The 17077-nt window shown below is 41.9% G+C and overlaps 1 protein-coding gene across 2 annotated transcripts in view; it reads right to left on the bottom strand.

Moving 5' to 3' along the window:
* VCAM1 (vascular cell adhesion molecule 1) overlaps positions 1-16041 on the bottom strand; it is a 130269-nt gene extending 114228 nt beyond the window's left edge. Inside the window, exons 1-3 of one of the 2 annotated variants that reach the window (XM_086954425.1) lie at positions 15397-16041; positions 14449-14733; positions 9932-10261 (exon numbers count right to left, since the gene is read on the bottom strand). In XM_086954425.1, coding sequence (XP_086810551.1) covers positions 9932-10261; positions 14449-14733; positions 15397-15463 — 682 coding nt within the window. In that variant the 5' untranslated portion in view covers positions 15464-16041. The remainder of the gene's footprint in view (positions 1-9931; positions 10262-14448; positions 14734-15396) is intronic. The other variant, XM_086954417.1, reaches the window with a different exon arrangement.
* Between the last annotated feature and the right edge of the window lie 1036 nt (positions 16042-17077).

Genomic DNA, 17077 nt, shown 5'->3' with positions numbered 1-17077 from the left:
TGCTATCCCCACCGATATTTTCTGGCTGAAATCTGAACCCCCTGCTTTTGAAATGTGGAAAGCAAAGCTCTATAATGTGTTCCATTTAGAATGTAACTTATATCGTATTAAATCTATGAAAAACAAACAACTGGGGGTGAAGATATGGCAGCCAATGCTCCAACATTTTGAATTATCATTTGGATCGTAATTTTGTTTGATATCTGTCATAGTGTTATAGTACACTTTCAAATGCTATTGAATAAACGCTTTATTTGCCTTTTTTTGTTTGCTATGAACTGAATAATAAAAAAATAAAAAATAAAAAAATTTAATTGATGTACAGCCTGTAACCATATGTAAATATTAGTTTTTTTATTTGTTTTAGAAAGCTTGGACCCAGGGGCGAGGGTGGGTGTGGCTAGGAAGTAGTAAATCTGAATTTGTAAACTGTCGAATAAAAATAAAAATTTCAAAAAAACAAAAAACAAAACCATAATCTAAAATTCATCAGAAAAATGTATTGAACATAGGTGCGCCTAGGAATCCAAGCCATCAAAAGCCTATGCCTATTCTAAAGGGGGCTACATGGCCCACTATGCTGCCTTAATACTAGAGTTGCACTATGCTCAAAGCTGATTAGGAATTGTCAATAAAACATGGACCAATAAACTATTAAACCAATAAAAAGACTCAGAAATTCACCAGTTATAGTTAACAGTAGTAACTATAACAAGCGCCTCCGCCATGCACTCCTTCTGACCTCTCATATGACATCACTCATGACATCTTCTATGACATCATATACGACATCACTGATGGCATCTCAAATTACGTCATCAATGACATCATGGAAGCTTCACTTTTGTGCATATTGCTCTATAAATTACTATGGCAAAATAGGCCTGAGAGTAAGTCTAAAATAGCTCAGGAGAATATCAGGCTTCATTAGTGCCATCACAGATGCAACTCCCTTGGGTGTAGAAAGCAAGCATTATGTGCAACATTCACCCTATACCATACACTTTACAAGTAGCATGGTTCCCGTTAACTTTCAACCACATATATATGGGAAGCCCTTATGGACTAGGCTGTTCAATCTGTATACATCTGTTCACAGAAAGCAAAATTTCTAAAAATAGTGAATGCCAGATCCAAAACAAGTACCCTACTATCAACAGCTGTTACCTGTATCAAACCCCTGACACTGACTAAATCAACGAAATGAAGTTTTCAGTGGAGAACTGGTACTCTAAACAGTATCTACTCTATGGAGAGAGTTTATACTATACCACACTGTTTGCAAACCCCAAGAGTATTTAATATAATATACTAAGGATAGTGTATACTCTATGCAACAGTTGCAAAATAATACACTATTTGCAAAAAGTATCCAAGATCTGAGAGTGCTAAAGATCATACTACCTGCACCCTCTCATACTTTGGTGAAAACTATACAGATATCCCATATTCTGAAGCAAAACAAGCACATGTACATAGATTAGCACACAGTCTTCTTGTTGAGTATTCCATTCAATTCAATTCAGTTGTTTTTAAATAGCACCCAGCTACCTCAGCAGGCCTCCCAGTGCTAGTTGCAATAACCTTACTTTGATTCCATAATGAATCAATTAAACTGAAGAAAACATCTTCCTCAAAAAGGTACTCTGCCTACCAACCTCTGCTCCAACCAATTTAATCCACAGAGAAGTTGGGGCCGATTATATATTAGATCTAATATCTCTACGGCCCTTAATGATCTGGCGTTCCATCTGGCTAAAGGAGGAAACAGCTTTTAACCAACTTGTAATCAATGACTGTCTTGATCTGGATAATTATTCAAGGATTCCTTGATTAAAGTATATTGTAGATAGTTTTCAGGAAATCTATGGTATTAATATAGTAGCCGATCCTTGTGCTGCAGGGGATATCTCAAAGATCGAGATGAAAAGTACATTTTTGTTGCACAGATCACAAAGACGATCGATTATCAATGGTCATATGTCCACACTCAAGTTCTATAATAAGTATATAGACTGTGAAGGTTTCCAGCTATACTTGAGCCTGGTATTGTATTGTATTGTATTGTATTGTGTTGTGTATTTATAAAGCACGGCTATCGCTCCGGAAGGAGCATCCTGGCGCTAGAAGACAGTGAGTGATACAATTACAGGAGCTAGATGGCAGCCATTAAAAACTCGTCGGGTAGGTTGAAGATCCAGGTCTTTAATTGTTTCCTGAACAGGTTTTCCTGATCCAGGCATCTCAAGTCCTTGGGCATTACATTCCAAACTTTAGAGGACGGAAAGGATAGGGTCTTCCCCCCCTTAGTTTTGTAATGAAATCTGGGAAGACTAATCAGGTTACCACCTGATGATCTCAACATCCTAGAGGGATTGTAGCGAGAGTATCGCCTAATGAGATACCTCGGGCCTGTGTTGTTAAACGCACGAAAGGCAATCACAAGAATTTTAAACAGGATCCTCTTGTGCAGTGGTAACCAATGTAAAGTCTTAAGAGCCGCCGATGCTGAGGATTTCCTCGGTAATTTTAATACCAATTTGGCCGCAGCATGTTGCACGCTCTGGAGTTTTTTTAGCGTGGCCTTTTTTACCCCTGCCATTAGGCATTTACAGTAATCGAGTCTGGAGAGTATGAGTGCCACTGCCACTGCCTTTCTAGAGTCTGTGGGGAGGAAATCGAAGAATTTCTTTAAAGATCTGATAATACTAAAGCAGCTTCCTGCCACTTTCCCCAGTGCTGCTCAAAGGACAGCTCAGAATCGAATAGGACCCCCACATTTCTAGCTGATTTGACAGCATGAGGCGGTACAGGAGAGTCCTCAGGCCACCATTTGCTTGGACAAAATAGGGCATTCTTCCCCGTAGGTGACTAGACCAACCCATAGATTTGTCCTTACTAGACTTAGGCTCGGACTGGTTCATCACCTGGTGGCTTTCTCACACCTTAAAAAGCACCCGGTTGGTCCTTGCCCGTGTGATGGACAATCCAAACAAAGCACACTGCACTTTTTGCTTATTTGCAACCTCTATATGAATTTCCGGATGGCCTATTTAAAACCGATGTTTAAAAAATATGGTATCTATGATGTTAACGAAGCCATGAAGCTGATTTTTAATATGAATACCGCTGATAATTGTTTTTTTATAGCTACTTTTTTATGTAAATTTATTTACGCTAGGAAAAGCATGATGTTTTAATTACTTGTATCTCTAGTTCAACTCTGCATTATGTTGTCTAAATATGTATGTTTTATGTGCTTTTATGGTCATTTGTATCATATGTACCGAATAAAGCCTCATGAATTGAAAAAAATTGAATTGAATCAATTAAGTAAAGTACTTTTTTCAGAAGAGGTGTGTTTTTAAATATTTTCTAAAACATACTTCTGACTGATGACTTCTAAGGGAGGTTGGAACAGCGTTCCAAAGGCACAGATACAAGGTGCACAAAGGAGCAGCCTCAATTTCACACCCTTTTGATCTTGGGCACCAGACGGAGTCTCTGATTAATAGATCTCAGAGACCTCCCTGGAACACACAGGTGAGTAAGTTCCATGAAGATGAGTGGGACTTTGCTTGGATGGCCCGATGCGCAATGCATTGAGCCTTAACGTGAATTCTCTTTTGGACTGGCAGCCAATGCAGGGCTGATAGAGCAGATCTTGTGATTGGTGCTAGGGTGTTTTGAGCAGAATTCTCACAGCGGATTTAGCACTTGGAGCCTTTTTATCACGTATTTAGGACTCCCTAAATAGATGGATCTACCATAATCTAGCAGTGAATTTAGTCATCTCAGTGCCACTACCCTCCTTGTGGATGTTGGTAGCATCTGTAAGAATTTCCTGAGAGATCTCAGCATGCCAAAACAGGAGCCGCCAATTTTTTGCTTGAGTCTCCATCATGAGCATGTCGTCTATCCAGACGCCTAGAATTTTTATTGCTTTGGCTGGCCGTGGTAGCTCACCTAGTTGTTCTGGCCAGGACAGTTTCAGACACCTTGAGCTACTGCTACCTACCACCAGTACCTACATTTTGTGGCCTTTAAGTTTCAGACTGTTTGCAGACATCCAGTCTGTGACCTCCCTAAGACAAGAGTTTTGTTGGGTGTAGGTTTGGCTAACAATGGGTGCAAGGGCCAAGATGATCTGAATGTCATCTGCATACAACACTAATACGAGACCGTGAGACTGTACAATATCTGCTAAAGGGAGGACATACAGAGTAAAAAGTATAGGACCCAATGAGGATCCCTGTAGGACTATACACTGCAGAGTGATAGATTAAATAAATGGAGCTTTGCACACTCGAAAGATCCTATTCCTCAAGAAGGTTTTCAGCCGTTTGATGGCATCCACAGTACTGAAAACTTCCATCATCCTCTGGATAAGCATGGAGAGCCATACTGTGTCAAAAGAAGCATTTAGATCCAGCATTATCATTGTTGCTGACCCAACCACCTTCATCTAGACTAGAGTTGAGTTCCTCAGTGGCTACCAGTAGTGCAGTCCCTGTACTGCAATCCAATCTGAAACCTGTTTGGGTGGGGTGAAGGATGCCAAGAGTCTCCAAGATGCAGGACAGATGTTTATTAACAAGCTTTTCTAGTAATTTACTCACTACCGGAAGCAGGGAGCTGGGTCTGTAGCTGTCTGCCAGGTTGCGATTTACTGTAATTTTTTCAGAAGTGGATTAACTATTTTGTGTTTCCATGTTAGGCGAATATGGCCCGTATCGAGTCAGTGGTTAAGAATATCCATAAGGATGGATAATAAGGAATTGCCACCTTGACTGAAAATATCAGGAGGTGCCAGGTCCAAAGAAAATCCTGATTGAATTTCTATACAAGTGTAGTCCATAGTTTCCCGATTCAGAGCGGTGAAACCTGACAGGATGGGACCAAACCTCTGAATTCCTAGAGTACTGACTAGGTATAATAACTGGAGGGAGGAGATCCAAAGTTATTTTTCATTTTGTTGATAAAAAAGTTAGTGAGCACTTTGCACCATTCATTTGAAGGCGGGGCCTATGGAAAATGAAGGAAGAGTCATGAGGTTATTGAGTACCTTAAATATTCCTTAGAGGAATTGGGGGAGTCTTTATATTCTCCTTGAGGTAGGCAGTTCTGGCCTGCCTTACTGCTTTTTTGTAGAAATTGTCATGCAATTCTTTCTAATAACTCAAGGCTACTTACAAAATTGTGTATCAACTATCTAGAATAATTCTCCTGTTGAAAACTTTTTCAGCAGAACAAAAATACTGGTATGGAACATAATGAAAACAAGTCAACTTTCACCTGCACACAGAGATACTGTTGAATACAATGATTTGTAACATGTACAATACATCTATACACCTATGGGGCTTTAGGAGCACATGTGTTTTGTAAACACTTACATCCATTAGCTAGACCCAAGCTGTACAAAATTAAGCAGAAAAGTGATATGATAGTTACCCGCCGCTATGTAAACTATAAAACAAATTACCACACTCATTAGATAATGTCATCAGTGATGTCATCAAACATATCTTTTCATCACATATAACTCTAATGTTACTTCAACATTTGTTTTTTTTCAGTGCATTTCTATGTTTTTTAACATAAAGTAATATTTTATTACCATAAGTAAAGCCAACCCCAACCACCGGTGTGCGTGGTAGGGTGTGGGGACTGCCTGATCTCTTCACTGAAATCTTGCTCTGGAATGATGGGAGTGCATAGTAGGGTGTAGAGAGATACTGTCCTCTCCGCTAAGACCTTTCTCTAGGATAAAGAGTGTTCATAGTAATGTGTGTGGAGGGACTGGCCTCTATGCGGACAGCTTTTCCCAGGGCATGGACTGTATGTAGTAGGGTATAGAAATGGAGTAACCAATGCACTAACACCCCTCCACAGTGAGATAAGCATAATTAGTGGTGTGGGGGGGGGGGGGGGGGGGCTAGCCTATCCGCTGAGACCCCTTTCTCAGACGACAGGTGTGCATATTCAGGAATAAAAAGGGACTGACTTCTCCTTTCACACCTCTCTCTCGAATGATGAGTGTGCATAGTAGGGTGAGTGAAGGGACTGACCTCTCCAGTGAGACCTCTCTCTCAGATGGGATGACAGATATGCATAGTAGGGTGAGCAGGGAAAGTGCCCTCTCCAATGAGACCCATCTCTTGAATGACCAGTGTGCATAGTAGTGTGTGTAGGGGGACTGGCATCTCCGCTGAGACCTCTCTCTTAGATGGTGGGTGTGCATAGTAGGGTCTGGGGAAGTTCTCACCTCTCTGCTGAGAGCTCTCTTTGAAATGACGGGTGTGCATAGTACGTTGAGTGGCGAAAGTACCCTCTCCACTGAGACCTCTCTTTTGGATGACAGGTATAGTAGGGTGTGGGGAGGTACAGGCCTGTCCTCTGAGACCTCTGTTTTGGATGATGGGTGTGCGTAGTAGGGAGTGGGGAGACACTGGCCTCTCCACTGAGACCCCTCTGTTGTATGATGGCTGTGTGTTGTAGGGTGTGGTGAGAGTCTTAACTCTACTTGCAACTCTTCCCAAGCCAATAGGCAAGAATAGTAGACTCTGATAAACACAATTTCCAATAAGATTCCTTCCTAAAGTAACAAGTGTGCATACAATTATGTATTCAAAGATCACATACTCCTTCCAATTCTTCACGATTCTGTGAGAGTCTCATAGGATCATAAAAATGTTTTAAAAAATAATTAATCATTGACTCATCACAGTACTTATGCCTTACAAAGTTCCTCTCAATAACAAGGACCACAATATGCATTTCTACTAGTAGAGTGTATTGAGAACTGACCTACTCCATTTTACTATTCACGATCCCACAAGGGTCCAGCAAGATCGTAAGCTTTTTTTTTATACCAATATACATTTATTTTCATCACAGTAATTATGCCTTAGAGACCGCCTCTCCAAATCTAGAGAGATAGGATGCTGTAGTGTGGTCTAAGGCCTGGTTTGCACGCATGTTCTGTTAGCATGGCTTTAGAAGTTTAAACGCCATTTTACCTTTTCCCGCTTTTGCACAGGACACTGCATATAGCTGATTTTGTAAGTTAGACTTTGTGAAGGCCTATACATGAGAAAGGATTTGTTTTTGACATCTCTATACTTACATCGTGCCCCTAGTCTGCACAGTGAGTGCTGAAGCCGTCAAGGTTATCATAACATGGTAGCTGTTGTTCGACATGACCGAGTAACGCTTTTTAGACACCACAATTTGGCAGCTGTGTGCCAACTGAGATTCTGGCGCCCTTATTATTGCACAGTTGCCATGATTTCACACACGTGGAAGATTTTTCATTTCCAGGGATGCAGAGAGCTTTTGCTGATCCTGATAATTTACTCTTACTGAGCGGAGAGGTAATGGGGTCCTCCAAACAAGCCTAGGAGACCTTCTTTAGTTTATAATACAAAGTTCCTGTATAGGGAGGGTGTTATAACTAGAAACTATAAGACCTGTTTTCACCATCATTGTAATATGATTTCTCCCTTTGTATTTTATGGAATTGTAACAATGCTGACCATATTATTTCTAATCATATGTCTGCTTATGTTGGCTAAGATACTGCACCTGAGATCACATCGTTAAAATAAATATTTTAACCTTACCCGTGTCTCGAATTTACTCCTGTTGTGGACTGGTATGCGAGCATAACGAAAGAGTGTTCTCACGTCCCACCATTCCTGAGTTTGTACTAAGTCGCATTTTCTAGGTTGTCTACTCATTGGTTACTTTGCTATAGGACGAAAAGCTAATGTGACACTGATGCTAGCTGGTTGGGGTTTGTCTAGGTACTGAGGTGAGTTTCTGGTACACCACAATACACTGATGTCCTAGGTCTTTTTGCACAGTTCTGTGTGTGAGCAGGATCCTTGCAACAATGCCTTCCTGTTATTCCCATATATAACCTTGCGGTCACTGTGTGTAAGAGGGAACCCAATGATGAAGCATGTCACCCGCGTGGTAAGTGAGGGTTCTCGTCTTTAAAAAGCAAATGCCTTGTTTATTTCAATACACATTACTCTGCACACACTAAGCTTTTTACCATTTGGTTACCTTTTGTGAGAATAAACATGAATTTTGTGCCATCACTGGCATACATGATAAAATTCATATTATACGCTTGAATTCATTATAAATCAGCTTTATCCGAATGAATTGACTCTAAAAACAGCCAATACCAAGAGCGATATGCAGTCATCATCTGAATTCATTGTCTAATTGTAACATATCACAATGTGGCAGCCGGTGTGTACATTTGCAAATGCAATTTTGGTTGTTGCGATAAAATAGCCGAAATATAGATCAATCGTATTCCATTATAATGCAATTCCTACTGTCAATAACAGCAAAAATATTCTTATTTTGGCATAGTATGCGCATTACATATCTAGAGTACCTCATTGTTTCATGCACCATGCAGTCTATTTCTAAGGTAGATTGCTGTACAGGATATCACTTGAGAAAGGCTTATGCTGAATTGCGTCGTCTTGTAAACTAGTGCACAATAGAACTATTGTGCAGTCCTCTGGAGTGCCGTTTTCTTGGTTTGTTTGCTGATTGTGGCGAAACTCACAGGATTTCATTGGTATTTTCAAACGGTTGCTGCTGCCGCTATCTGGCACCGACGCCGAAGGCAGGGAACCGTGAAGCGCAGCGTTTGAGAAATCATATATATATATATATGTATATATCTTTTTTTGTGGGGGGGGGGTTGGGAATGCCCAAAACTCCTTTTTTACCTGATTATCTCATTTTACTTCTTCCCTCCCGAACCATAAAATTGCCCTTCACCACTACCCACCCCTGAATACTAAAATCAACCTTACCTCCCTTTATCTCTACCCACCTTTAAATACTAAAATTACACTTACCTCTCTTTAACTCTACCCACCCATGAACTCTAAAACTACCCTTCCTCTCTTTATCTACACGCACCGTTAAACCCTAAAATCACCCTTACCTCGCTTTATCTCTACCCACCTCAAAAACCGTAAAATTACCCTACCCTCCATTTACCTCTACTCACCCCTAAACCCTAAAATCCCCCATATCTACTTTTACCGCCCTTGAACTCTATAGTCACCCTCATCCCCCTCTACATCTACCCACCCATAAACCCTAAAATCACTCCTACCTGTATCCACCCAGATCACTAAAACCACTGTTTCCTCCCTTTACCTTTAACCACTATTTAACCCTAAATCCACCCTTGCCTTGATTTACCTCTACTCACCCCAAACCATACAACTACCATTACCTCCCCATACCCACACCTAAATCTCTTTTTTTTAAATAACATAAAAAATGTGCATGCTATAGTACTGCACGGTAAAGTTAGAAATACTTCACTGCGTGGTACTTACCTGTGTGGTAAGGGCACATGAGGTAATGGATGCGTGGTAAAGGCTGTTTCTCAGTAATGACAAAAGCCTATTTACCCCTGTTATAAGCAAATATTGAGCTGTGATGTGACACGGTATTTCAGATTGCAGTGCTATTCATAACAGACAAGAACATTTATCCAGCAGAACTTTTGAAATTTAGCATTAGCATGTGCTCTTACTGAAAATAATGAAACCACATTACCAAGAAACTCTTACTACAACCATATAATAATGATGCTTGTCAACATTGCCTTTTTCATTTCAGGGGAACCACCCACTCACGCTCCCTTTCACCCCACTCCCTACATTCAAATTGTCTTGGTCATTATATTAAGATTATGGGTAGAGAATTTCACATAATGCTTTGTTTGCAGAAAATACACTTTAGCCAATGCTCTATGTATTATTTGGGGGTCACAGAAGAATCCATTTTGGTGGCTAAGATTTTGGCAACTGACCTACAAAACAAGTACATATCTACTTACAGTTCACATTGAGACCTACAAAACAAGTACATATCTACTTACAGTTCACATTGAGCGTCATTGAGCGTTGCCTTTTCTTTGGTTTCATTTCCATACGTGGGTCTTCAAAATACATTTGTGCTTGACATAAAATATCTGTGCCATCATCTTCCACGAAAGGAGTAAATTGGTGCTGCAGCCTCAAAGTAGTTGTTTTGTCCTCTACAGAATCATCTATATCTTCGTACGTCCTTTTCGCCACCTCATGGCTATTCCTTATGAGTCTTAGAGTGCATAGTCGAGAAGGAAAGACATCTGTGACTTCACAGGTGAGGTCAGCGGGTACCCCGGCCACAAGCGAGGTGCTGGAAATCACTGGATCACTGGAAAAGGCTGCAGCCAGAGTCAGGGAAACCAACAACAATACATGAATTGGCATTCTTTTGGAGTGTTATTGCATGAAAGATTTAACATTGCCCAATTGAAAGCCACATCAATGGACAGTCTTTTGGAGAGCAAAATCAATTGACATTCATTTGGAGAGTGGCTGCTTGAAAGGTATAACATGGCCAATTGAAAACACAACATAAATGCACATTTTTTTGGGAGAGTAACGTGAATGGACATTCTGTTGGAGAGTAACATTGACATTCTTTTGGAGAGAAACATAAATGGACATTCTTTTGGAGGGCAAAATGAATGGACATTTTTTGGGAGAGTAACATGAATGAACATTCTTTGGAGAGTAACATCAATGGGCATTCTTTTGGAGAGCAACACTAATGGAAATTCTTTTGAAGAGTAACATGAATGGACTTTTTTTGGATAGTAATATCAATGGACATTATTTTGGTGAGTGGCTGCATGAAAGATATAACATGGCCAAATTGAAAGCACATCATCAATGGGCATTCTTTCTGTTAAGTGCGCCAGGCTTGAGCGCTCCATACCCACAAACAGTGCCTTGTATCACGGAAAACAGTGTATTAGGAATCTACTACAATTCCCAGCATGCCTAGCGCGGCATGACCAACGATGTGGGAACTTCCTACTTAAGACGCCCATTCACGGAAACAGTGTCGGAAATTCTTGGCTGTGAAGTGAACTTCCTAGTATTGGAGCGCTGTTGCTCCCGTTCTTCGTCCTACCGACCGGATCCCTGGAAACATTGTCGGCCGTTATATTCTGTGGTCCTCGGTTGGGGAGCCTGCGCGTCTTGCGGCTCGTGCGGAGGATGGTTGTACATTGCGGAGTATTGAAAGGCAATATCGGCAATATCGGCCATTGAGTCTTCATTGTCCTCCGTTGGGGAGCCAGCGTCTTGTGGCTCATGCGGAGGATGTTTTTGCATTAGTGGTTAAACGAGGATAAATCCTTGCTGTGTTGACATAGGAAGCCCTCCGTTGGAAAGCTTGTGGAGGCAGCTAATGCGGAGGACGGTGGTCAACTTGCAAGCAAGTAATTGCTCTGCATTTTCGGCCGTGTTCTACGCCTACTGAAAGTGCTGCTTGGTTTTAAACGGTTCACACCAGAGAAGCAGATAACAGGGGTACTGTGTTGTTTTCTGGTGGCTTAGGGGTGACGTAACCCTTTATATATATATATATAGTTATATTCTTGAAAGAATCATCAACACAGTTGTTTTTCCTTTTCTCTAACACTGACTAATATTTAGGTCATTCTGTGACTTCAACAGGGTGATACGAGGGACATCTAGCGGGGTAGTCCTGGACAACGACACCCTTGAGAGTCAGTATACCCTGAAGAGTATTATTTTCATACTTTGACGTACTTTATTCCTTTACAGGTATAGCATATAACTTGTCACAGTGAATTGTACAGTGGTGTCTAAAAGTGTAGTACTACCTGACTTCTTGTTTGTCTTTTCAGATCTCCCTCCCTGCAGTTCCTTTCCTTACCTTCCCTCGCTGAGCCTTCCTTGGACCTAGACTATTACAGCAATCTGGTCTTGGTTAGATCAAGAGGTGGACCCTTTTGAGCATCACTCTGATCCTTGGGACCGTGACGATAACACTTTCGGAGAGTAACATAAATCGACATTCTTTTAGAGAGTAACATAAATGGACATTCTTTTGGAGAACAACATGAATGGCCATTCTTTTGTATAGTATCATGAATGGACATTCTTTTGGAGTGTAACGTGAATTGACATTCTTTTGGAGAGTGATATGAACGGACATTCTTTTGGCGAGTAACATAAATGTACATTCTTTTGGGAGAGTAACATGAATGGATATTCTGTTGGAGAGTAACACTGACATTCTTTTGGAGAGTAACAAGAATGGACATTCTTTTGGAGGGCAACGGGAATAGACATTTTTTGGGAGAGTAACATGAATTAAGGTTTTTTGGAGAGTAGCATGAATGGACATTCTTTTGGGATAGTAACATGAATGGACATTCAGTTGGAGAGTAACATTGACATTCGTTTGGAGAGTAACATGAATGGACATTCGTTTGGAGGGCAACAGAAATGGACATTTTTTGGAGAGTGACATCAATGAACATTCTTTTGGAGAGCTACATGAATGGGAACTCTTTTGGAGAGCAGCATGAATAGACATTGTTTTGGAGAACAACATGAATAAACATTCTTTTGGAGAGTGGCTGCATGTTGTTAAGAGGAGTAAAAGGTGTTCCCAAGGGGATGGTCCCAGTGACCCACTGGTATCACATGTTCATTGCATGAAAGATATAACATGGCCAATTGAAAACACAACATCAATGTAACATTAACGGACATTCTTTTGGAGAGCAACGTGAATAGACATTGTTTGGAGAGTAACATGCATTGACATTCTTTTGGAGAGCGACATGCATGGACTTTCTTTTGGAGAGTAACATGAATGACATTCTTTTGAGAGTGATTGCATGAAAGATATAACACTGGTCAACTGAAAATGAGGATAACGGAGCATGCTAATACTTGCGTTCTCAGCTGCAATATATCACCAGCTGAATAGACATTGTTGAGTAGGAGACTTGCTGCATTTTATATTTTTATGTAGATTTTATGAATATCCACGCAAGTGCTATCTGGTGACTCTTTTAAAAAAGACTTAATTTTACTCAGATCAGACCTGCATTGCTGTATTTACAACTTTTACACAGTGACAGCATTCTCCAAATTACGGAATTTTTTTAATTGACTTTTAAGTTGAGAAATTGTTTGGATCAGTAGTGGACCTTTGTGATGAATGCATTAATTCTTTGTGATTTCAATGTAATGAAGATATCACTTCCCTGGACCTTTTGCACTTTGTCAGATATGTGTTTTTAACTAATGAGTTTTGAATTGTGATGTTACCGTATATGTACTTTTATGGTTTGAACAAAAACGGAAATAACGTTTTTATTGAATTGAATTGAGTAGTAGAGTGAACAATGGCTTCATGTAATAAACTGGCGCTTTCACAATAATGTGTTCATGTTATTTTTTAGACCAGTAAATTATATTGGTAAATGATACTTTATGAACTTTGTTGCCTCTGTCAAATTGCAACAATTCATCCTGGCATCACTTTGCTTTTTAATAAGAAAACGTCTGTGTGTGCAAATATTGTGGGCATGCTACTGCATGAACACCCCAAACAAACTAGCATTGGTAGGTGACAGAGAAAGATGTGCTGAGGCTGCAACCTTTTTAAAGATTCCTCCCGACCAACCAGCCAATTTATGCCATGTGTCGTTTTGAGCATGTTCGTATTGTAATTGTATTATTTTAACTATACAGGACCAGTGCATCACACACAACACTGCCCAGACATGCCATAAAAACTGCTTTGGGCCCTCAGCAGCACGCAAAACGACCACAGCACTTTATGGCATGAAAAAGAACTCTAGAAGCAAAGGACGCATGCAAACATGCCACCTGGATGGGTGTCAAGCTGTACGCAACAGCACTTACAATAACCTACACGAATTTCCAACACAACTTATCAAAGGAAGCACAATACACAGTGCATAATACGCAGTCAATATACTACTTAGGTATCTGCATACTGACGACAGAATTCACCCATACAAGCACCACATATCACTTACACAACCGTCCATATCTAACAAGAATTCAGACCTATTTTCAAATACTTCACACACATACAAAATCACTGGTCAGTGCAGGAGTCAAATAACATAGATGGCAAAAAAACACTCTGCCAGACCTGCAGCAGCATCTCGCCAGACAGTAGAACACCTAATTACCAACGTCAAATGTTCCCACGATAACCTTTACTGCATTTCACAACGGATTCACGTCTGTGATGGAATTTTCAAAGACTGGGCATGAATTTACCAAAAGCAATGCCATCGCAAGGCTATACGACCAGCAGAATGAGTGCCTTATAGATACATATACCATTAGCACATAATATGGAACCCTTAAAATCATCTGCAGCGCTACCAGACCACTGTACTGTGATCAAAAGGCCATTGACCAACTAAAAACCAGGGATAGTCAGAATCCGTCAAGCTCATAAAAACAGGATGCTGGCACTCTGGGCGCTATACACAGGTTTCTGGCATATTTACTTCAATGTCCTCACAATCCTAGTACTCACAGTACACGTCCACGTCGGTTTTGGTTTGGCGCCTCTCCGACCCACAGGAGGCGAGGCATATGTACGTCTGAGCATTGTCGAAGCCAACGGGGGCCACGGTGAGGTTGGACTGGTGCCCCGCTGTGCTGGTGGCCCCGCCGAGGGACGAGTCTCCGGTCCCCCTCCAGACGAAGAACACGGGCTTGTCGGGCGCGCAGCCGGTCACGGTGCAGACCAGCACCAGGGTCCCTCCGTGAGGGACAGCGACCCAGCTCTTCGGCAGTAACGTGGCCTTAAAACCTTCCGCTAAAAGCACAAAAAAAGTACAGAAGATTGAATGCACACGGCATTTTGTCTTGCGCGTTTTTTTAATCTCTTTGTTTAAAATTAAAAGTAAAATAGAACACTAACCGGAAAACATAAAAGGAAAGGGTGATGCAATCTAAGAAACTAAAGCCAATGCAAAATACAAAAAATAGCAAAATCCAGGTACAGGAAAAGGTAACATGAACGCATTAATCGCATCATTAAAATGTCATAAATATTCCCGTGTAGGCTTTCATGATTTTTCAAGGATAACATAACATTCTCCTATGTGGTGAGCCATAAGATCAGCTCCTCGTCCTTTTGAACAGAGAAACTAACAGCAGCTTTTACGAGTTGAACTGTTACTGATCATTACATAGGGATATAAAACCAACTTGCTGAAGCTCACACAAAATGCCCATAGGGAGCCGGGACTTTAAATCTATACATTCTTAGAGAACAGTGCTCAGCCCACTAAGAGCTCATTACAGTGAAGAATGTAAAGGACACATTTTGCTTCAACGTAGTTTTAAAGGGTTAATGTGATGTTGAGGAATTCACACCACACCAGGCTATACATAAAGTAAGTCATGATTCTATCAACAAAGTCATCAGGCCAGAAACGAATTAAATTGTCTGCCTGTTTAAAATGCCCAAACTCACCGTTTAGTATTCCGTGCAGGAACACGTAGAGAGCTAAAGATGCCCTTGGTATCCGGGCAACCCTCATGTTCTTGACGAGGGAAGGCGTATGGAGCCGGGAGTCGGTATCCAGGGGCGTGGAGTGCGCGAGGTGACCCAGACTGCGAGTGAAGAGAGGAGCGCTCGCGCCTTATGAAGGGCCTTGGAGACGCAATACGGGAAATCCCGACGAGCCGCGGGGAAACTCAAACTAGCCCTCACAAAAAGTAAAAGTACACAAGGGAACCGAGGAAAACCGGGGCTATAAATAGATGCATGAATCTCGCGGCTGTCAGCGCCCTCTGTTGCACCCGAGGCTAAACGTTCCTCCCTTTAAAAAAAAAGAAAATACTTCTGCCGCTATTTAACGAAACAATGAGCCAGATTCGATCAAAGACACAAGCATTGCGCTGCCGATACTATTGGTTCTGGCTTGCATTCTGAGCCTTGACTAAAATATTACCTACCATTGGCAAATACAATAGATCTCCCGCCTTTGGGAGCGATTGGCTTTGCCAATGATTCTATCTGTGAAGTAGCAGCCGCGCGGTATAATTAGCACGCTGCAGCGGCCGCAGATACGACGCGACTCAAATAATTTGGTTCACAGCATGGTCCCGACTGCCCGACTTGGGGCATGCCTCGTTATTTTATACTCGCGCCTGACGTCATGCGCCGGGCGCTGTTGCGCAATCTCTGGGCGTGTGTAGACTGAACGGCTACCTTACATTCCTTCCAACCTTTAGGAATACATAAACAAAACATCAACAAATTGATCTGTTACCAGTTCCATAGGGCCATCTGCACTCAGCTCCTCCCCGTCACGGGTCACAGTCCACTGCAGGGGTCTCCGGTTTTTCACACCATGAATCCCACCAGACGGGAGGAGGGAGTCGGATTGCTCCTCAGACCATATTTGGACTGTTCTTCCCATGATGACGATAAGGACGGGGCCACTTCCTGTGAGAACCTGCCCTCCGGGGATCTCCATGGGGAGTTGGACAATCCTGCGTCAGGAGTTCTGAGCGGGGATGGTGTTCCTCAGTCCGACCTGTCCGACTCATCCATTGGGAGAGTTCATTTGTCATCTTCTGTCTCCTCAGTCATTCCTGCTGACTTGGGCCAGCCTCTCTACTCTCCAGCATTGGAAGGTTGGGAGTTCCAGCATTGACCTTCTTGAAGAACCATATGTTCTGTGTGAGCTCTTCTGTTCCTCTCCAGCGGTTATCATCGTTCATGTCTGGCGAGTCACTGTCCAAGGACGTTTCTCAAACGGAGACGGAATTTGCTCCCTGGGTGTTGGTCTTTGACATAGACCATGTCCCTTTCTTGGATGGTTGACACTCTTGCTGTTCGGTTGACACTGGCCTGGTCGTTGGTACTGGTCCTTTTTGCTAGGACCCTTGTAGTGTCAATCTGGGAGGGGGCCCAGTTTGGGTGATGGGAAATAGTGTCTCGCACCACTCGACCCATGCTTGCTGGTCCCGGTACTCTCTCTGTTGTGAGATGAGGAGTCAAACTGTACTCTATCAGGAAGCTATAGCTGGCTCTCTCCAGGGGTGCTTCTTCCGCATGCGCAAAGCAAATTACCTTGTTGAGAGTGCGCGTAAATCTCTCCAATTCCCAATTTGCTTGGGGCCAGCACAGAGTCACTTTCAGATGT

This window comes from Lissotriton vulgaris, chromosome 1_1 (genome assembly GCF_964263255.1).
Source record: "Lissotriton vulgaris chromosome 1_1, aLisVul1.2, whole genome shotgun sequence".
NCBI lineage: Eukaryota > Metazoa > Chordata > Amphibia > Caudata > Salamandridae > Lissotriton > Lissotriton vulgaris.
Note: the sequence above shows the minus strand (reverse complement) of the source record. Positions and strands in the feature narration are given on the sequence as shown.